The sequence below is a fragment of the Aquarana catesbeiana genome, linkage group LG01 (assembly GCF_042186555.1).
Source record: "Aquarana catesbeiana isolate 2022-GZ linkage group LG01, ASM4218655v1, whole genome shotgun sequence".
Classification (NCBI taxonomy): domain Eukaryota; kingdom Metazoa; phylum Chordata; class Amphibia; order Anura; family Ranidae; genus Aquarana; species Aquarana catesbeiana.
The window spans coordinates 723,093,895-723,117,409 of record NC_133324.1 but is presented as its reverse complement, the minus strand read 5'-3'; the positions used below and the strand labels follow the sequence as shown (position 1 = coordinate 723,117,409).

The 23,515-nt window shown below is 40.5% G+C and overlaps 1 protein-coding gene across 6 annotated transcripts in view; it reads left to right on the top strand.

Annotated features, from left to right (window-relative positions):
• The window catches only part of INPP4B (inositol polyphosphate-4-phosphatase type II B), a 936,630-nt gene that overhangs the window by 275,604 nt on the left and 637,511 nt on the right, over positions 1-23,515 (top strand). For 4 of the 6 annotated variants that reach the window (XM_073604287.1, XM_073604278.1, XM_073604268.1 and 1 more), the window contains one exon: positions 6,703-6,819. The exons of the other annotated variants lie outside the window; for them this stretch is intronic. In XM_073604287.1, coding sequence (XP_073460388.1) covers positions 6,703-6,819 — 117 coding nt within the window. The remainder of the gene's footprint in view (positions 1-6,702; positions 6,820-23,515) is intronic. 6 annotated transcript variants of the gene reach the window in all.

The window sequence follows — 23,515 nt, the reverse complement described above, 5'->3', positions numbered from 1 at the left end:
TCTTCAGTCTTAGTAGATAACCCCCATTGTTCATCAAAATTATCAGCTACAAAGTTGTTTATACATGCATGTGACGCAACCAACCCCACCGCCAGGTGATTTTAACTTGAATCCCAAAGTTCAGCTTGGCTACACTAGTGACCTTTACCCAAGTGTACTGTGTACACAATGTGTATTTTTATTTGATTAGGAAACTCAATTTTTGTTCTGCGTTTTCTCAAAACCAGATCCCTATTTTTTACTAAGTACAGTTATTTATCAGCCTGCTACTGACCGGGACCATGTTGTATCAAAATACAAAAATTATTTTGATGATTACATAACTGGATCAAATTGTGTTCTTTTTATATCAGTTTGGAATTAAAGAGGAAGTAAACCCTGATGTGTTTTACTCCCTTCCTTTGCCCCTGCAAATTAAAAGCATAATGTGCTAGTATGCATCGCATACTAGCACATTATGTGACACTTACCTGCAAACGAAGCCCGCGCCCTCCCCGCTGCAGGCTGCAGCCATGTTCGCCCCTCTTCCTTCCGGGGGGCCGCCAGTGACGGCACTTGCTTGTGAAGAAACAGCATGGAGGGCCGTTTATTCACAGCGCATGCTCCGATGACATTATTGGCGAAAAAGCAAGTAAATATCTCCTAAAAGGCGCACGTTTAGGAGATATTTACAGTACCTATAGGTAGGCCTTATTCTAGGCTTACCTATAGGTACAGCTTCCACAGAGAGGTTTACAACCTCTTTAAGGCTTTTCTTTTTATTTTCATTTTTTAAGATAAAGGTGCACTGGACAAATAAAGAGGGTAAATCTCCCAAATGAGGAAACAAACAGCAATAGGGCTACACTGATCTGTAGCAAAAACGCATATATGTTTTTGCTGCAATTTTACTGCATTTGCGGTGCGTTTTTCACAGGTGACCCGAAAACTGCATCAAAAACGAAACACAGGTGTGTTTTTGATGTGTTTTCACTGGGGAGGTGTGTGTTTTTTTTTTTTTTAACTGACCAAATATGCAACAAAAATACGGCAAGAAGGATTTTTTACACCGCAACTTACACTTGCACTTTTTTTTAATGCAAAATCACTTCAAAAACTGCTCATTTTGAAAGCAGCCTAAAAACTGACAGGTGCCCTAACCATGCGATTTCCCTGCGTTTCTGAAACGGTGCATGCACTTTTCTTTTTTTTCAGAAACGCAGGCACGGCAGCCCATTTGAATGGGCTGCTGTGCCCATGCAAATGCGGCCCGCAAAAAAGCATAGCTGTGAACCTAGCGTAAAAAAATACAAGCAAATATGACATAGAGGACCTTCCTATCTCTTTACTAATGCTAGCAGCATAAGGATTAAAATTAGTCAATGTTGATTGAGAGAGTCAAGTTCCACTTTAAGCACCTACATTGCCCGCTTTTGGAGAAATCAATAATATAGCTATTATTATTATATAGGATTTATATAGTGCCAACAGTTTGCGCAACACTTTACAATATAAAGGGAGACAATACAGCAACAATACAATTCAGTACAAGAGGGTTGGGAGGGCCATGATCATGCGCTCCTGCGAGCTCACATCCTAATAGGGAGGGGCTGCTGAAACAAAAGGTAGTAACTGTGAGGGATGAACTGATGAGGGAAGTAAAAGATTTGGTTGTTAGCTGAAGGCAGGATAGGCCTCCCTAAAGAGATGAGTTTTCAGGGATCGCCTAAAAGTGGACAGAGTAGGAGATGACCTGATAGATTGGGTTAGTGAGTTCCAGAGAATGGAAGAGGCTCTGGAGAAGTCCTGGAGACAAGCATGGGAGGAAGAGACAAGGAAGCTAGAGAGCAGGAGGTCCTGGGAGGAGTGGAGAGGACAGTATGGGTAACAATTGGAGATAATATTGGTGATGTAGCTCGGGCAGAGTTATAAATGGCTTTGTAAGTTATTGTTAGTGTTTTGAATTTTATTCATTGGGCAATGGTGCCAGTGGAGGGATTGGCTGAGAGGGGTGGCAGACTCTGAGCGGTTGGTAAGGTGGATGAGTCTGGTAGCGGCGTTCATGATAGACTGAAGAGGGGATAGCTTGCGGAGAGGTAGGCCAATGAGGAGGCAGTTACAATAGTTAAGCTACCACTCAACAGAAGTATATCTAGGTAAGTACATGTTGCTCATCATTTTCTCGCCTATAAATAAAATCCTATATATAGTCAATGTAGGGAGAGATCTTTATGTTGGCCACAGTAATTCATCTATGCTCAGGGTTAGGTCTAATTTACGAACACTGATAAAGTTACTGTTCTGCAATTGGTATTAATCCATTATAAGATATTTTAAGATTTAAGGAGCATACAGATGTTTGTTTAATTGCATATACAGTACAATGACTAGTTTAAAAATCTGTGGTGTGCAAAATACAAAAGATGATGTTCATAGAGTTAGTGACCTGGGCACATCCTCATTGCTGCTTGCACTTCCAGTAAGAGAAGGATGTACAGTTGTATCTGAGACTGCAAGGAGGATAGTGAGGAGAATCACAATGCAAGCAAGCAGGAAAAGCTGGCTGACACTTCACTTAGCAAAGTCATGGACTCCAGATCTTCCTGGGAAATTCCAGGCCAACCAAGAAGTATAATTCCAAAAAGTGTTCTGTTGAACTACTCCTGGCTCTTTTCCCAATTGGAAAGTGCCTGGTAATGATGCCAAAAACACTCTAATTTACATTGGATCATTTATAGGAGCACAAGGCTTGTTTCCCTTGATATGTTAAGGTGCATGGAGGTCTAGATGTATGTTGGAGAAGAGACACCACTCCTCTGAGTCCAACAGTTTGTACACATTTGTAAACAGATACCCCTCTTGGAGCTTTACCTAGTATGTCCAACTGGGAGAAGGTATTTTAAACTGCCCATTTCACCCCAACAGGGACACAGATAGCAATTAAAACACAACATAGACTATAACATTCCCCTGCTGTATATAAAATAATGTTAAAATTGATCCAATAGAGACATAAACCAGAGAAAAAAAACCTTGTTCTCTTTTGTTTAGCTTTTTCCAATTCTATCCAAAAGTAAAACCAAATAAAAAAGTTGTGGCGGGGATAGGTTTTTAAAAAAAGTAAAGGTTCACTTGAGATGAAAAACACCTTAAAAATATCAAAATGTTGTTCTAATCTGTGCAGCACTCAAATTTCAATAAATAAAAAGTCCTTAATAAAGTCCCACACTATTAGTACATATAATAATAATACTAGCGCTCTTCAAAAAGTATACTGTATATATCCCTTCCCTTCGCTTAAGTCTGTAATGTTGTGTCACATTGATTACATGATATCTTGCTTACATGAAGACACTACCTCTGGATCATGTGAGTTTGGATATAACTTTATTCATATAAATATATCCAAATCGATACTCTTCTTTTTATTTGTCATGTATACATCTCCACTGTTTACCAACAATCCAGAGTACCTCAGCAATTAAGCAGAAAAAAAATACATAGTGCTCACTGTTTTCAAAATAGTACATAAACCAGACAAAATTCAGAATACCCACAGCATTATTTTAAATAAAACACCTATGCAATTTGTGCTTAAATACTACACACAGTGTCCACACGTGCCTCTCCCAGCGAATGTAGTATACTCACCCAATAACTCAGACCGATGATTGATTCTGAGGTCTAATACCGCTTTAAAAACTGTGAAATAGCAGATTACCAAATCACAGTAGAAATAAAATTATCTGTGTATAAACAGCCCCTCACCTCATCCCAAAAATATAGAAAAAGATGGAAAGAGATTGCCCCAGGGATTTTATGTGTGTGTGTGTGGGGGGGGGGGGTTGAAGAGAGTAATGAGTATATGATTGGTATAACACGGGTAATCAAAAGTAGTAAAAAAAATACATTATTCAAAAAATTACATGAAATATTTGCTTAAAAAACAATGAACAACTCATACAAATGTTTTGCTACATCATGTTACCGGGGGTTCTAAAGAAAAGAAACACATGCAGACATGATATACTAGAAACCCAACATGTTTTGGAATATTATAGGTACAATTCCTTCTTCAAGGGTTTCCTGTAAGGATATATTGTATGGTTAGTTCATAAGACCGTAACTGTATCCTAGACAGATAATAATTTGATGGTTTATCAGGTGACACTCCAAGTTCCAATCTCCATAATACCAGTCAGAGATGTCTTTTGAGAAGTAAGGCGATATGTGGGCCCATATGTTTAGAGCTACACATTAGGTATTGTATAAAATTCCTCAAGTGTGTCTAAGTAGATGGCAGCATCACATCAAGAACACGTCGGATATGTCAGGCCACGGAGTCCACAAGGAACAGCAAAAAGGAGAGAGGTGCAGGTCCTAGATGGTTGAAACTGCAATGGGATCTCCCTGTTCCTGGATGTGAGGTCTAGGTGTGCAACCTTCAGGGTAGGGCCTGAATTGAATGTACAATGTACAATGTATATGTAAAGCGCTGCGTAATTTGACAGCGCTTTATAAGTAACTGAAATAAATAAATAAATAAATAAAGCAGTGAACATGAGTGCAACCAACACTCCCTGCCCCTTCCAAACTAATGGAAGTAAAGGGAAAAGGAAAGGTCAAAGAGTTTAGAGGACAGTACACAGAGGCAGAAAAACACAGTATTTCATGAAAAGTAGATTACAGGGCCATTACATAGTGGATATATATATGGATTATTTTTGGGGAAACAAAAGGATAATGTTTAGTGTCACTTCATAACTTTATGTGTTCATGTACTAAGCAAATATGGCTGCCCCTTTCTACGTACATTTGATAGAGTAAATGAATGTGGATGATGGTGTCTGCTCACCTCCCTTCTAATTTACACACATCAACCCTTTTTATTATGCACACACACTGACCTTACTATACAGTGATTCTTTAAGGTTCCCTTTTATTTCAATGCACTTATTTAAGGACAGAACAACACAAACATAATATATGCAACATCATCAACTTTACCACTTCAAATGGACTGCAGTAGTGTAAAAAAAAGAAAAGAAAAAAAAAAAACAGGTCCACACAGGTGCATACTACTGGGCAACTCACTTTGCAGAGATATTCAATAAGTGCACAAAATAATGACCCTACCAGTCTACAAAGAGGACCTGTCTAATTGTTTTTTAGCTTTAAAACCTAGATCTTAGTCACATACCTATGCAAACATGTGGTAGCTACATGGCAGTTCAGTAATATGAAGTCCTACTCTTTGACAATGATAAAACACCAACCATGAAATAAGCATTATTTAACCGACAGTAAGCTTATGGGAGATTTCCCTAAACACTCTTATATGCTCATAAAAGCATGACATAGCAAAACGCAATTAAAGACACTGGAAAATGTGGAGCCTGAACCCCCCAGTGTTAGTACCTATTTCCATCACTATCCATTGTTCTGTTTACCAGCAAGACACCTGGAAAGAACCTAATACTTCCTAATGGGGGGAATACATGACATTTTCCCTTACCGGTCCTGTGTGTTGTCACATGGAGCAAGAGAAGGGTCCTCCATTCTGTGTAAGCTTTGACCCAAAAGTTCCATAGCAATTTTATGGTGGATCCATTCTGAAAATGGGGTAGTGTCTAGGTCAGCGGTCTCAAACTGGCGGCCCTTCAGCTGTTGCGAAACTACAAGTCCTATCATGCCTCTGCCTGTGGGAGTCATGCTTGTAACTGTCAGCCTTGCAATGTCTCGTGGGACTTGTAGTTTTGCAACAGCTGGAGGGCCGCCAGTTTGAGCCCCCTGGTCTAGGTGGTAAGTACAAGCTTCGGAGGGCATGTGCTGTTTTCCTGCTACTTTGCGACTTGGAAAACCCATTACTTTAAACGAAGAAGTACAGGTTTGCTTTCAAGTGACAACACTGACATAGGTACAACTCCGAGGATCAATGTGTGAGATCTTGTCATTAGAGAAAATTATGTCAGTTTAGCCTCACAGTTCAAAAAAAAAGCCATCAGACAAATTTCTTGTCAGGGCTAAAAATACCGCCGGTGTTTAGGTGAATTTAGTATCCTGACGAGGAACAAGGCATTATTAGCAGTATTTTAAAACAGATGTTCTCGTATGATATTTAGGTCAACTGGGTGTTATAAAATTGAGTGAATGGATAAAAGGCAACTGTCAAGAACAAAGTCTAAATCTGTGTGTGAACCTGACAGCAAACAGGGTTTGTAGAAATAGATATCATTGTCAGCTGGATGCTTCACTTTGTGAATTAAATCCCCAAATGCTGCCCTCATTACAGCTGCCTTGGTTGGGGTGGTTAATTCAGAATAGTTTCTGGCTGTTAGTACATATTACAGCACACGTCCCCTCAAAAGAGACACAAAGCACTGTGACAGCTGGCCCTAAGGAAACACAACAGACCGGCCTAGGAAATAAACAGTTTATAGCTGCACACTAGGACCACTACTGATAGATGATGACAGATCGTTTTTTTTTACTGATCGATGCTAGTCTGTTGTGTTTTCCAGATTCATTTCTTTCAGCATGCTGGAATGATACTCCAAAAGAGGCTGGTGGCGACATCAGACTCTGGATGGAACTGAAAGTATTCTTTGAAATCGATATCTTTTTCTTTTTTACTCTTGTCTGCCTGCTTGTCTGTCAGTTGCTTTCTCTGCTGCCAGCAGCTGCCACCTCATTGAGCTCAGACTGTCTGCTTGTGCTATACAGGGAACAAGAGATCCACTGTTTCTGACTGGTGTGACGTTTCCCTCGGAGTATCCCATCTACGAAGAGACTAAAATTAAGCTATCGGTGTATGATGTCAAGGATAAGTCTCAAGAAACCGTGAGTATCCCTGCGGCACGTTTTTCTTTTCTTCACTACCTTGCCTGCCTCCCTGCACTTCAGAGCTCTCTAGAATGACATTAAAGCTAGCTATGGATAGGGTAAGTGTTCTGGATGTGCAATTTTCTATTTGGTCAGCTCCTTAATTACACACTAAAGTGATAAGTGGCTGTTTTCAAGCTGGGTAAATGCTGTTTTGGTCTCAGCTCAGAGGCCACAACGGCCAAGCAGCTGCTCTTTAAAATTGTATGCTCTGCATACATTTTTTATAAACTGAGCCCTTTTTGCTTTTGGCTTGACTTGAGGCATGCATTTCAAGAGTTGCTTTGGCAGGAGAGGGGTTAACTGTCACCCATCTTTAAAGCTCAATGGAGCGAATCTTGTGATTTCTTCAGACCCAGAATGAGAACAGATGGATTAAATGAAACACTACAAATAACCTTAAAAAAAAATATGTCTTGTTCAAATGGGCCTCTTCGCAACAATCTGGTAACCTGTTCTATCAGTGTTAGCGAAACGTTGGAGAAGATCCCAGTACTCGAAATATGAATCTTTGGCTAGCAGTCTGGAAAGTTTTGTCTGACCCATTTCTTCCAATATTTATGCATTGATCTATCAATGGTTTTGTTTTTAATGCACAAAATCAGTAACAGGAATGCTTTACTATTTCTTCCAAGATCTATGCCCTGATTTATCAATGGTTTGGTTTTAATGAGCAAAATCAGTAACAGGAATGCTTTACTGGTAATAATAATATTTCCCTGACTGATTTGCATTCTGTGCCGTCACCATGTAAAGTGGCCGCTTTATACCCTATGTTTTTGCTAGTTTGTTTTATTTTTCTTATATATCTTTTATGTTTCGTCCTATGAGAAAATGAAAATATGCATATTAACACATAGTTCTTGTAAGGCGTTTGAAATTTCAAAGGCTCTGTGTGAACATGCTGAGCGAGTAATTTGTGAGTGCATTAGGATGCTGTTTAGTTGGGTTTAATGTACTGATTAAAAGTGACTTTTCAATGAAACACCAAACAGGACTTGTTGACAGAACTTTATGAGAGAGGAGTAGAGGAATGAAAGTTGGAGTTAACTGTGTGCAAGTCGTATAATAATGGCCATTTATTTTCTTCAATCATTTTACTTCCTGCCCAAGTTTGTGCTCTGAATTCCAAAATGTCTTTGTGTGTCTTTGATTTGAGTTTTTAAGCAGTATATTAGGCTAACGCCATTATGAACTCTATTTTATTAATCTTTTAATCATTTTTTTTTCATTAACCTGACTTTGATCTCTTAAGTCTTCAAAGTCTTGGCAAATACATTTAATTTTTTTTTTGCAAAATGACTATCAAAAGAAATAAAATAAGTAGCAGTGAACTGTACTAGGCACAGGTAGCTAGACTTTTATTATTTGTTCACTAAATACACAGAAGTCTGCATTCATCGCACATTGCACATTGCAGAATGAAGAGTAAAAAAAGTCCTAGTGGTCCACCAGGCTGTAGAGAAGAATATGTCATGTCTACCTGCACATTGTCCATTGCCCTCTGTTGGGGGGTTGACTGTATGTCCAAAGAAAACCTGTTCAACTAAAGCAAATTTTCACCTTTCTTTTAAAACTAATTTGGCTAGGTATGACATTCTAGGAACTTATTAAAACCCAACACAAAAAGACAGGTAGTTAGCACTGCTTGCTTCCTAAAAGTTAATCTATCTTTTTGCTTCTGTCCTGTAGGCACAACAGAAAGTGTGAGTAAATTTCCCCAAAGCGAGCAGATTCCCATCTTAAATAGTTGTCACTAAAACAAGTGTACCCCTTGGAAGATTCGCATTAGATTTCTGTTTTGGTGACGGCTACATTTTGTATATTCCCTCATGTTCAGTCCTTGGTTACCAGGACAAATAGACAGGGCAAATCTATGAGACAGAAATTAAAACTTCAGAGCTTCTAACCCATACTACTAAATATAAAATGTTTTGGATTTAGATACACTTTAAATGATCACATTGATCAAAAGGGGTTTTGAACTAAACAGGGATTGGAACTGATGTAATCTTTCCTAAAGCCAACACGGGAACATGTTTTGACACCAGTAAAGTAAGGACCTTTCTGAGGGTAGATTGTAGTTCCTAGTCATGACTTTCCTTTAATGGATGTGGAGCATCTATTTCATATGTTAAAGACTCAAAAGAACTGCTCAACCAGAGGTGGATGGACTCCAGGGGCTCCTCAAACATGTTTAAGCGGTTCAGCACACTTGTTCATCGTTGGTGTATAAAATAAATTGCTGAGAAGTGAAAATGAAAAAGGCAATTATAGGATATTTTAGTGCATAGTCAGGTGAATGATTTTTACAGACAAATCACTGTACACGTGCCAACGTTTTAGGCAGTATTTGCTAACTATTCTTTATTGCCTTGAATCGAAATGAGCAGATGTCAGAAGAATGTTGAGATGCTTCAGTGAAGAACCTAGTCTTGTTTTCCTGTTTACAGACCAGTTTGTCATGAGCCAAGCAGTGATGAGTATAAGCCTACACATTAGTGTAAGTTGGTATGAGAAGTGCATGCCAGGTCAATCACTCTTGCACTCTTGGAATGTGATCAGTAGAGACGGCTTTCCAAGTGAATCAGCACACAGATCTCAGCTCTGTCAACATGCGTGAAAGTACTTGCAAGCAAGGGTATAAATCTTTTTGTTCATGTGGGTTAAGCTTAGTATATTTATCGTTAGTTAACTAGACTGGAACTGCTATACACTGAATATTATCAAAAGTTTGATGCAGTCTTGGAATCTATTTTATATTTAGCAGTTATATTGAGTGTTTCTGCTGTGTTGTGCAAAGTAGGCTGGTAAAAGGCTGTTTAATAATGTGTTTGAGTCCTTCTGTACATGTTCTCTGTTGGAGACCTTGACTTTGTACGTGTGGGACAGAAGAGACTTTTATAGTTAGAAAATAAGATTATGTTAAGTGTATGTATTCTTTGATACGCATGCAACAAAAAATGTTTTTGTTTATATGTATAATAATTGTTGAAAAAAAAGAAAATATAGAATTAAAAAAAAAAAAGAAAAGAAAAGATAACTGGTGAGTAATTGTACACTGTTAGTAGGAATTTAAGTAGGCTGAATATACATATTTATATTTATATATATTATATTAAAATATATATATATATATATATATATATATATATATATATATATATATATATATATATATATATATATATATATATATATATATATTATAAAAAGTCTTCACACCCCTATTAAAATTTCAGGTTTCTGTGATGTATAAAAAATGAGACAAAGATAAGCCATTTCAGAACGTTTTCCACCTTTTAATGTGACCTATAAACTGTACATCTCAGTTGGACAACAAACTGAAATCTTTTAGGTGGCGGCAAGTAAAAATAAAAGACAAAAATAATATAGTTGCATAAGTGTGCACACCCTTAAACTAATACTTTGTTGAAGCACCTTTTGATTTTATTACAGCACGCAGTCTTTTGGGGTATGAGTCTATCAGCATGGCATATCTTGACTTGGCAATATTTGCCCGCTCTTCTTTGCAAAAACACTCCAAATCTGTCAGATTGCAAGGGCATCTCCTGTGCACAGCCCTCTTCAGATCACCCCACAGATTTTCAATCAGATTCAGGTCTGGGCTCTGACTGGGCCATTCCAAAACTTTAATCTTCTTCCGGTGAAGCCATTCCTTTGTTAATTTGGATGTATGCTTTTGGTCGTTGTCATGTTGAAAGATGAAGTTCCTCTTCATGTTCAGCTTTCTATCAGAAGCCTGAAGGTTTTGTGCCAATATTGACTGGTATTTGGAACTGTTCATAATTCCTTCTACCTTGACTAAGGCCCCTGTTCCAGTTGAAGAAAAACAGCCCCAAAGCATGATACTGCCACCACCATGCTTTACAGTGGGTATAGTGTTCTTTTGGTGATGTGCAGTGTTGTTTTTGCCCCAAACATATCTTTTGAAATTATGGCCAAAAAGTTCAAACTTTGATCTTATCAGACCATAACACATTTTCCCACATGCTTTTGGGAGACTTTAGATGTGTGTTTGCAAAATTTAGCCGGGCTTGGGTGTTTTTCTTCGTAAGAAAAGGCTTCCTTCCATCTTGCCACTCTACCCCATAGCCCAGACATATGAAGAATACAGGAAATTGATGTCACATGTACCACACAGTAGGTACTTGCCAGATATTCCTGCAGCTCCTTTAATGTTGCTGTAGGCCTCTTGGCAGCCTCCCTGACCAGTTTTCTTCTTGTCTTTTTATCAATTTTGAAGGAACGTTCAGTTCTTGGTAATGTCACTCTTGTGCCATGTTTTCTCCACCTGATGATGACTATCTTCACTGTGTTCCATGGTATATCTAATGCCTTGGAAATTATTTTGTACCCTTCTCCTGACTGATACCTTTTAACATTGAGATCTCTCTGATGCTTTGGAAATTCCAAGGACCATGGCTTTTGCTGTAGGATGCGACTAAGAAAATGTCAGGAAAGACCTACTAGAACAGCTGAACTTTATTTGGGGTTAATCAGAGGCACTTTAAATGATGGCAGGTGTGTAAAATGAGTTTGAATGCGATTGATTCATTTGGAACACAGTTATAAGAGGATGTGCACACTTATGCAACCACAGTATTTTAGTTTTTTTACTGTTACTCCAAACCCCCCCCCCCTCCCCAGACAATTTCTGTTTGTTTTTCAATTGAGTTGTACAGTTTTATAGGTCACATTAAAGATGGAAAAAGTTCTGAAATTATTTATCTTTGTCTCATTTGTTTTACATCACAGAAACCTGACATTTTAACAGGGGTGTGTAGACTTTTTATACCTATTGTATATGTATATACATTTCAATAGTCTAGTCCACTGGCATGATTCTATTGTGTTGCCAAAAAAGCTTTTAATGTTGGGCCCCCTGGATAAGCTTTGAACCTCTGTCACTCTTCCCTTTGGTGACGGTAGTACTAAAAGTATCAGAGAATCCCTTCAATGGGCAGATAAACAGCAGTTAACTGTGTGCCTAGCTTGCATTTTTGCACAGTGTGGGAGTTGCTTTTACTAGGGGAAGACATGGATCCTAGTTCTTTCTTTGTCGAGACTCAGGTTCCGTGTGTTCACTCCTGTCAGGAAGGCCATCTGCCTTGTTTACATAGGCAGACCGCCATTCTGTGTGTCTGCAGGATGATCGGTGGGTGCAGGCAGACATTGAGTCCGTGGGACCTGCCGCCTGGCTCCCGCTGTGTGTGTGATCATAGCGCATTCCCTACCCGGAAGTGCTGGATCACGTGTGTGTGTGTATATATATGTATATATATATATATATATATATATATATATATATGTGATAAGGCGCACAGCTGCTGCCCTGTAGCAGTAAATCTGCTATGGGGCAGACAGCAAGTGGTTAAGCAAAAAAAGTGTTTTTCTACTTTCTACTACTCTAAGGCATATGAATAAGGCTCTTTACATAAAGTACAGAAGAAAATGCAAATTATAAGAAGTAATAAGAATAGAGAGCCATAATCTTTTACTTTTCTGAATGTGCTACATCTCGTTTAGTTGTCACTTACCTGTTTTCTTTTTTTTTTTTGTTCTTGTTAAATGTAAATGGAGGGCCTAAAGTAGAGCTGCTGTCTAGCTGAAGAATTTAGCATATGGTTGGCTCTGAGGGTCATTTGGTAGCCTAATATGCTTTTAAACTTCTATCCTGACTGCATTATCCATTTACTGGATAATGGAATCTCCTGGTATGTGCTTCTGAAGGCATTACTTAAAAAGTGTTCTTCGGTACATGTTAACTGTGTATTTTAAGTGTCTCTGACGTAAGCTTCATATTAAAATATAAATTTTTATATTTAATATTAGTAATTGCCTACAAATGTAGCAAATATTTAATATTCAATAGAACTAAAATAATAGAGAAACCTTTTAGGCCTTATGTACACTGCTGCTGGTAAACGTTTAGAAGCAGTTGGGCATTTTATTCAACTGCTCCTGAACTCTCCTCTATGTTATTTTATCAGTACATGTACACAGGGTCGTTTAGTCGTTTCTAGGCAGTTGCGTTTAGAGGCTTTTTTTGGAACCCAAAAAAATGCGTTCAGAAGCTGTGTTTAGAAGCATTTCAAACCCCAAACGTGGCCAAACGCGGCTAAACATGGTAACTCGCATTTAGCTGCATTTCGTTTACAGGCGTTTTTCATTTTTGCCTATTTTGAAAAAAATAAATAAATACATTTTTTAAATGCTTCTAGCAGCAAACGTGGCTAAACGCGGCATGTAAATGCAGCTAGACGGCCGTTTTTAGATGTCGGTTTCTAGCTGTCAAGTTAAATTGTTCAGGAGAGGTTGAGCAACGTCCCATGTACATGAAGCCTTGAGTGCCGGTTCACACTACCGCGACTTGGGATCCAACTTGTCAGACCTCAAGTCGCCCCAAGTCGCTTGACATCAGAAATTCAATTCAAGTGAATGAGAGCCGTCTTAATGTATGCTACTGAAGTCGCTCCGACTTCAGAAAAGGTTCCTGTACTACTTCAATCCGACTTCTAGGCGACTTGTACCCATTGATTTCAATGGAAGTCGCCTCCAAAGTCGGATCGTGTCTTAACTGAAGCAACAATACAGGAAGAGAAGATGGTTTTCTCATTTTCTCAAGCAAACCCCCCCCCCCCCCACAGAGCTGATTGTTGTTTGATTGGCCACTGGAAAGTCGCCTGTCCTGGAGGCGACTTGAAGTTGCCTTGTAAGTCGCCCCAAGTCGCGCTGTGGTGTCACCCTGTCCAGGTCGCCTCGCAAAGTCGCGGCCAGAGTCGTGTTGCCCCTGTGTGAACCGAGCCTAAGCCTCATATACACTGCTGCTGGTAAACGGACGTTTAGGAGCAGTTGGGAGTTTTTTCAACTGCCCATTCAACTGCTCCTGAACTCTCCTCTATGTTGTATTATCAGTACATGTACACGTGGTCATTTACAGTCGTTTCTAGCAGTTGAGTTTAGAGGCATTTTTTGGAATGCAAAAAAATGGGTTCAGAAGCGCCAAACGCTTCTAAATACAGTAACTCGCATTTAGCCGCGTTTCGTTTACAGGCGTTTTTTTTTTATTTTTGGCTATTTTGAAAAAAAAAAAACCATTTCAAACGCTTCTAAACGCAAATGCGGCAAAACTCTGCTAAACGTAGCATGTAAATGCGGCAAAACGGATGTTTTAAATGTCGGTTACTATCTGTCAAGTTAAATAATTCAGGAGAGGTTGTAAAAACGTCCTGTGTACATGAAGCCTTAATTTTTAATACTGAACAGTGGTCATAGACCAGAGGACTATAGGACCATTCGTATACTAATATGATGCTCCTCCAGCCCACCTCTTCTCATTGACATTTCTATAAGGCTGTCAACATCCTTCGATAGAGCCAAGCAGTATCACAGACAGCATAGTTATGCCCTTGTCTTTGTTGGAAAATGGTTGTCATAAAGTAAAATTCATGATGAAGAGCAAATCTGACTTTGCCAATTAAAAGCCATGCAAAAAGGTAAAATCTGTCTACTGGTCAATTAACTCTGACTATTGCATAAAACAGAATTTCATTAACTGTAGCTCTTCTGTGCTCAGCAAGACCGCTGCTGATGTTTTACTTGTGACAGCAATGCAAGTGGGCTTTATTATTCCTAATATATTTCAGGCACATATCTGTCTACTGTCTTTATACTACATAATATAACTATCAGCTTGTCAAGCTGGTCATATGTTATACCTGGGTGAAAGATGGATTGGATAGGCTGATTTGAAGGATGAGCTGTGGTTAGTGGTTTAAAGGAAACCGGTCATGGGAAAATATGGAGGCTTCCTGTCCTCCATGTTCCAACACAGACAAGACCACATTGTCTGTGAAATTTCTTGAAATTCAATTAGCCTGGCTGTCATGCTGACTTTGTTTAGAATATGGAGTCTCTGACCCAGCACGGGTACACAGTTAATGACTTTTAGCTTTTCTCTGCTTTTCTGATCTGGTAGTGCTTCAGAAAACACTGGACTAGGCAAAAGGGTGCTTGGTCGGGCTTCAAGTGAGCTGCCTGCTTTATCCCTTCTATTTTGTTGGCTTGCAAATGACAGAATATATGCCAATAAAAAAATGACCTTCCTGTAGCATCTTGAGTATGTTCTTTTTTGTATATTTTTTTATTTTGGTGGCTTTTGGACATACTATGGATTGCCTTGCATTACAGCATGGTATCCACTTAGTTATACAAAATCTTTGGGATTACACTTTTATTGAAATAAAAAATCCCCTCTGTGTGATCAAAGTACATAGCAGGGATTTTAACAAACCTGTTTGCAGATTCCTATCTTTTGCTGTTCTAACGAAATAACCATTTGTTCCACCATATGCTTTACAGCAGTGGTTCTCAACCCTGTCCTCAAGTAACCCCAACAGGCCATGTTTTGAGAATTTCTCTTATAAAACAGCTGTCCAAAATACCAAGCCATTGACTTTAGAGCACCTGTGCAAGCTAAAGGAAAACCTGCAAACATGGCCTGTTGTGGGGGGGGGGGGGGGAGCGGTTGGCGGTACTTGACAGGGTTGAAAACCACTGCTTTACACCAATGTTTCTCAACGACGCCAGTTCTCAAGTACCTCCAACAGGTCATGTTTTCAGGATTTCCCCCAGATAAAACGGCTGTGGTAATTACTAAGGCAGTGAAACTGATCAAATCACATGTGCAAAATAATGGAGAGCCTGAAAACATGATCTGTTGGGGGTACTTGAGGACTGGAGTTGAGAAATATTTACACACTAGATATGATCGGGAGGGTCTGGTTCATTATAATCAGCCAGTGTGGTCTCAGTGTTCTTATAAAAAAAGTTGCAGGCTCTGCATCACTTTGAAAGTATTTAACCTTTGGGGAGTAAGGCGCGGTTCACACTGATGCGGTGCTAGAACCGCAGCGAATCCTGTGTAATTCTCGCACAGCATCAGAATCGCAGGCAGTTCACACTGTGCTCTGCGAACCGCTGCAGGTGTCAATATAAAGTTAATGACACCCCCATATCGGTTTGCAGAACGCAGTACGAACTGTCAAATCGGTAGCATGGGTCTGAGCACCCATGCGATTCAATGCCAGTGGGGACAAAAAAAAGGTTTTTGGGTGCAGATCCAGTGTGAATTGAGCCATACATACATAATGTATGGCTAAATTCGCACCGCACTGAGTTTGCATGTCCTTTGTACAGAAATCCAGTGCGGCTCCTGTACAAATGACATACGATGTGGCAAACTGCATCAGTTTGAAACCAGCCTAACTCACCGGAATTTAATTTCCTAGGGAGGATACAGATTTGTCTTGCATCTTTGTGCAGACTTCTGGGAAAATCGGTGATACAATCACACAGCAGAAAATGACATTTCTGGGGGCATTCTGTACACCACACCATCTGTATACAGAATGCCTCCAGGTTGCCATATTGCATTGCATTTTACAGAAAGTTGCACTGGCTGCAGATTGAAAAGGAAAGGTAATTTCCAGTCCAGGCACCTTGGTGGTGGACCATATGGCCATGATCTTTCCCCAGAACGACTCTGTGATGTCAGCCAACAGCAGGCCTCAGCCCACTGTCTGCTGAAAACGGGTCACAGGAGTGCAGAGCGAACGAGATCCGAGAGACTCCTGAGATCGATGAGCTTTGGCTGTACTTCTCCTTTAAGCTTTCCTCCAGTGTGATGGTGATAAAACAGAGATTCATTTGTGGACAACACAAAGGATAGGTCACATTCTCCAAAAGGATTGTCCACATAGGGCAGTATCGCGGTATTACCTGTAGCATACTCAACTGTCCCTGATTTTGAGGGACTGTCCCTGACTTGCATCAAAGTCCCTCTGTCCCTCTTTCCTCCTCATTTGTCCCTCGTTTTGGTCTGATCTATACTATATAATTGTATATAAAATGCACTATTTATCTTTCAAAAAGCGTTTCCCATTGCTAAACCTTTCATCCAATTCCTAAATTGCTGCATTTGTAAATTTCAAAAGCCAATATAAAGGTAGCAGTGGTAAAAAGGCACTTGTGGGTTTAACTATCCCTACATACTGTTGCTGATAGATGTTCCTTATTCCCATTTGAAGGTATGCCTGTAGCCATTCTATTCTATAGTGTTTTCAAAAGAATGGTCATTTATATGCTGAAGCCTATGACCAGGGCTTTTTTTCTCAAAAATAGGTGTTGGAACTTAACTGCGGCCCCACAAAACCCCTCCCCCTACACACATCTTCCAAATCACATCAAATAGTGGGCGTGTTCAGTCAAATTTCACAAAAACAGTAGGAGTGTCTTTAAGGGGCATTAAATACCAGGATTGCATTACATACAGAGTGCACAGCTGTCACTGTAAACACAGAAACCAGACTTCTGTGTTTACAAGTGATTGTGGTGACCAGGCACCAAAGGGTCTGAGCCAGAGGTGGTGGAACTGAGTTCCACCAAGTTCCCCCTGAAAAAAAGCCCTGCCTATGACTCTTATCTACAAGAATATTTTTTGCTAAAATTGAAAAATCCTGACATTTAGCAGCTGTTGGGATTTGTTCATTGCCACTGTGTTATACTATTTATTATATGTAACTAGTAATAACAGTAACATTGTAGAAATGATGGCATTGTTATGAGATGTCATTTTTGAACAAAGTGTACAGAATGTGCAACAAAATTCAGCTACATTTTCTTCCTAGCAAATGTAATGATAAAAGATAATTCAACGTGTATGATCTTATGCAAGGTATCACACGTTTACATGTTTGTTTCCATTCCTTAGTTTTCAGAGTGCCCATGAAAACTTTTCCTGGCACATTAGCAAAGACAAAATCATGCAGTGTGACTTCTCAATATGTTTCTATAGTAAGGAACATAAGCCCTAATTTTCTTTTACAAATCATGAACGTTTGCCAAATGTTCAGAGGTGCTAAATAAGCCTTTGCTACCTAATGTTCATATGATAACTATAGCAGTTTACCAAGTAGACATTATGAAAGCACACACCACAAGAATAAGCATTAAATGCTAAGTTCACCTTTTACAGAAAATAGCCTATGCAGTCAAGAGGCCCAGTAGATAATAAAAATCTGTGCAGCATGGTAAACCGATCGTTAAGAGAAGTATGGGGTTAACAAAAAAAAGTATACTCTCCAAGTTGGATACAGCATCGATACAATCAAACACCGCTGATTGCTCAGTTTTCCCCTCTGGTCTGATCAGAGAGCTGGGGCTGTCGGTCACCGCTTTCTGCTCTGCCCCTCCAGCGCTCATCTGAGCACTGGGCTGTGGAGAGGGTGGAAGCGGTTGGCTCAGTCTCCCTGAGAGGCTGAGCCAGCTGCCGGTCCAGGAATCTGGGTGGATTCCAACTATAATGTAGGGATCTTTCCCCAGCCTGGACTGGCTAAGTGACATCAGCCGACAGCGGGCTTTAGCCCACTGTTGGCTGAAAATGGGTCACAGGAGTGTAGAACGAACTGCACTCCTGTGATCCATAGAAGATCTCCTTTAAATTTATGGTTTTACCTGTTGGCCATTTGGGTCCCCTCAAAAGCCTGGCTAAAAAAACTCCTAGTTAGCAAGCCCCATGTCCTGATTTGTTGCTAGGATGTGAAAACCATTGGATGCTCACTCCCAAATTTGTAGAAATGAAAACCGCTTTTGTGCACTAACAAAAAGAAAGAGCATGGGGGCTGCTACACTAACTTGGAGTTTTTTTTGGTCAGGCTTCTGAGGGAACCCAAATGGCCTACAGGTAAAACAATAATATAAATGATAATCTTATAAAGCGTACACATTTTTAATATCTGCTGGGACTCCTTGACTACTACATAGGCTCTTTTCTGGAAAAGGTGAACTTGGTCTTTAAAGATAACTTGTCAGAATTGTGCTAATGCTGGAAATATAATTCATTTTTAAATTAGCAGAATTGTACAGGAACTAGGGATAGTTTCATGTGTTCTCTCATCTAGCTTTTGGACAACGCTAAAGCTGGCCACAGGCTGCTTGATTTTCTCCTGTTCAGTCTGCAGGCTGAACACAAAGAATGTACTCTATTCCCCCATCCATTCTTGCCACACGGATGGAGGAATCTACACTGCCAGCTATTTTCAGGAGGCCATGGAACCAGATAACATGAGTAACAACTTAAAGGGGTTGTAAAGTCAGAAGGTTTTTGATCTTCATGCATTCTATGCATGAAGATCAAAAGCCTTCTGTGTGCAGCAGACCCCTCAGCCCCCCTAATACTTACCTGAGCCCCCTCTCTATCCAGCGATGTCCACGAATACCTCAGCCATCTGGAAATCACTTTCCTGATTGGCTGAGACACAGCAGTGGTGCCATTGGCTCCCGCTTCTGTCAATTAAACAATCAAAGTTAGCCAATCGGAGAGAGAGGTGGCGGGACCAAACGGCAGCTCCGTGTCTGAATGGATACACGGAGCTGCAGCTCGGCTCGGGGGGCCCCTATAGCAAGCTGCTTGCTGTGGTTGCACTCAACAGAAGGGAGGGGCCAGAAGCTCCAGCCAGGGACCCAAGAAGAGGAGGATCTGGGCTGCCCTGTGCAAAACCACTAGCAGGTAAGTATAACATGTTTGTTATTTTAATAGAAAAAAAAAAAAAAAGACTTTACAATCACTTTAAGCTATTCATAACAATCCAAACATTTGCTTTAAAAGAAGTCACCATTGACCTATGTAGCTGCAGCTGCTGTGAAATAATGCATCTTCAAAATTCACAGCAGAAGTGCTGAAGTTTTTTTGAGCCAGCTCTCTCAGCAGCTCAGTTCACTCTGCACCCCTTCCTTTCTTCTTACATTTGAGATTAGAAAGCTGGAAAACTGTTGAGAGGGGGAGCTGCATTACCTGAGTAAATGACTTGAGCAACTTTGGTGCCTGTGCTGTGAAATTTGAGGATGGATTCTTCTACGGTGCCTGTGCTGTGAAATTTGAGGATGGATTCTTCTACGGTGCCTGTGCTGTGAAATTTGAGAATGGATTCTTCTACGGTGCCTGTGCTGTGAAATTTGAGGATGGATTCTTCTACGGTGCCTGTGCTGTGAAATTTAAGGATGGATTCTTCTACGGTGCCTGTGCTGTGAAATTTGAGGATAGATTCTTCTACGGTGCCTGCTGCTAAAGAGGTAAGTTGGGGCTTATTTTGAATCCATTTTTTTGTTTTGCTAGGAAACATTATGTAAAGACATGAATGTCTATAGCCAGGCCACAGGCTTGCTATAGGGGAACATAAAATCCTCCCTAAAGGGTATGTAAACCCTAACAAATAACATTATCTTTGTTTCCTTTTGGTCTGTTCAATAGACAATAGAATGTATTTTGGATAATTGAAGATTAAAGGGGTTGTAAAGGTATACATTTTTTCACCTTAATGCATTCTATGCATTAAGGTGAAAAAACTTTTGAAAATACCGCCGCCCCCAGCCCCCCCGTTTTACTTACCTGACACCTCGAAACTCAGCCACTCGCTCCTGTACTCCATTCAGCCGATCAGCCTGGTCGCTGATTGGCTATAGTGGATGGATTGAAAGCAGTGCAGCCATTGGCTCGCGCTGCTGTCAATCACAGCCAATGACGCGGCGAGCCGGGGGCGGGGCCGAGTGATACAGCGAGCGGCTATAGCCGCCGGCTGTATCACGGGAGCTCGGCCGCAATAACTAACCACCATGCAAGAGAGCTCGCATTAAGGTGGTTAGTTATTGCGGGGAGGAGCTGAGACAGCCGCCGAGGGACCCCAGAAGAGCAGGTTCGGGGCCACTCTGTGCAGAACGAGCTGCACAGTGAAGGTAAGTATAACATGTTTGTTATTTAAAAAAAAATAAAAAATTTACCTTTACAACCCCTTTAACATTTAGGTTCCATGCACACTGGACTTAAAAAATGTCGATTCTACAGGCGTTTGATGTTTTTTTCACCTGCCTCTAGAAGCACTTCTATTGTGTTCTATGTGTCTTTGCACATTATGACTACTACAGGCGTCTTCTGTCAGGGACGTTCAGAGGCTGGAAAAAAAAAACCCTTCTCTATCGCGTTTTCTGGAGAAGTTTAGAGCTGTAAAAATGTTAGTCTCTCCTAAACTCCTCTTATCTCTTCTGAACGTCAAGTTTCAATGTTTTTTTAGTACAAAAAAAGGTGTGTTGTCACTGTACATCATTTCCTGGCTTTTGCAGAGGGGCGTGTAATGCAAAAAACACCTATAAACGAAATGCTCTTAAACTCTCATAGACTCGCCGAAACTTTGTACAATATGCCTTAAATTTGTCTTTTATGTCACGTTTTTAAGCTAAAAACGTTGACGTTTTTTCTGCTCCTAGTGTGCATGGAGCCTTATAGGTAATAACACCAGAGGTTGTTGAATCAAGAAATATCTGATTGCTTTGGAGGCTCAGTAAGGATTTTTGGACCATGCTCTATAGGGGCTTTTATTGTCTTCCTCTGGATCAACGGTATTTATAGTGTTTGTTTTTTTGGGTTTTTTTTTTTGCATCATTGGTTGCACTAGATTGGCTTGTGTTTTTTTCCAATCTGGCTTACTCTTTAATCTGTGCATTGATGTGAACAAGAAATACCTACCTGTCAGAAATCTTATCAGTTAATACTTTTCTGTGCTCTCTGCTTGTGCTGCATTCTTATCAATATTTTTTTTTTTAATTATAATTTTTATTGAGAAATTTTTCATATAAACAAAAAACATGTGCGGAATCATTCAAGTTTTGTATACAACTTACCGTATTTATTGGCGTATAACACGCGCTGGCGTATAACACGCACCCCAAGTTTAGGAGGAATTTTAAGGAAAAAAACTTTTAGGAGTAAAGTTTAAGGAAGAAAAACTTACATTAAAATGCCCATCAATGCAGCGTTATCGGTGTCCATCTGCAGCCTTGTCAGTGTCAGTGCAGCCTTGCTCCAGTGTCTATTGCAGCCTTGTCAGTGCAGCTTTGCCCCAGTGCAGAATTGTCAGTGCAGCCTTGCCCCAGTGTCCATTGCAGCCATGTCAGTGCAGCTTTGCCTCAGTGCAGCCTTGTCAGTGCAGCCATGTCAGTGCAGCCTTGCCCCAGTGCAGCCTTGCCCCAGTGCAGCCTTGCCCCAGTGCAGCTTTGCCCCAGTGCAGCCTTGTGTGATCGCCGCCGACATACACAGCCGTGTGTAAATTCAAATATGGCGCCGAGACTGCAGGGACTCGGCGGAGCCGAGATAGACATACCCGAGAGTCCTCGGCTTTTCTCGGCGCCGCTTACAGTCCCGGCCAGTCCGCGGCGCCGAGAAAAGCAGAGGACTCTCAGGTATGTGTATCTCGGCTCCGCTGAGTCCTTGCAGTCTCAGCGCCATATTTGAATTTACACACGGCTGTGTATATCGGCGGCGATCACACAAAATTGGTGGGGATCGGCCTATAACCCGCATCCACGATTTTCCCCTGATTTTTAGGGGAAAAAAGTGCATGTTATATGTCGATAAATACGGTATATCATATCTGAGAAAAGCAGTCACATTGCTACCAATACAACAAAAATCTAAACATAAACCATCATGCAGATAGCTGAGTCTCTAATGAGAGGAAGTTTCAGAGGAGTGGTACATCGGCGGGGTGTAGAGCACTAATACCAGGGTTAAGATTCTAATGGTCCCACAGATCCCAGATTTTGGAGAATTGCGGGAGAGTATCATGCACAATTGCGGTAAGTCGTTCCATTCTACAAATCTGCTCTAAGGTCTGTAGGACCTGTGAGAGGGAAGGCTGCGAGGGTGAAAGCCATCGCAAAGGTATAGCCCGTTTTGCAGCAAGCAGGATAAAGGTGGCCGATTTTTTAGCACATTTAGAGAGGCCAGGGATCGGTAGACCCAACAAAAAGTGGACATGATCTAGTGGGAGAGTGATACTAAACAAATCTTGTATAAAGGTCTGAACGGTCATCCAAAATGGGCGTATTAAAGGGCAATCCCAAAAAATGTGGAAGTGTGATTCAGTGTCTCTACGGCACCTCCAACATACCCAGGGGGTCTTGAGATCGTATCTATGTAAAACTTCAGGGGTTCTATACCAAAAATATAATATTTTATAAGCCGTTTCTTTTTGTTCCACGCATTGTGAAGATTTGGAGATAGCCAATGAGGGAGAGAGAGAGAGCGATTTACTAACTGGGAGCATTTTTGCATATATGAATGGGAAGTGTCGGTGATAGGGGTCATGTTATGTAAAAACCTATAGATGTCAGTAATGAGGTGTGTTTGGTAGGGGCCTTGAGCGCATAGGAGTTCAAAAGGGGTAGGTCTATCTAGGCTCAAAGTAGAAGACTTAGAGGCAAAGTAGTGTCTAAACTGAAGATAGGAATAAAATAATTGTTTAGGGATCTGGTATTTTTTTTGCAAATCTTCAAAGGGTAGTAGTGTATGGGTGAGGGGATGTACAATGTGTCGAAGCTGGAAAATGCCTGCCTGTGTCCAAGGAAGCATTTCATTGTATGATAAGCTGTCAGGGATATCAGGGTTGAACAACACATTTAACAGTGGAGGGCATGGGGATGCAAGGGAGAATTGACGAGAGCATTTCTTCCAAATGGCAAGAGAGAATAACATTGGACCTAGGCATATGTTTCTAAGTTGGCCTATGGATGAATTTAG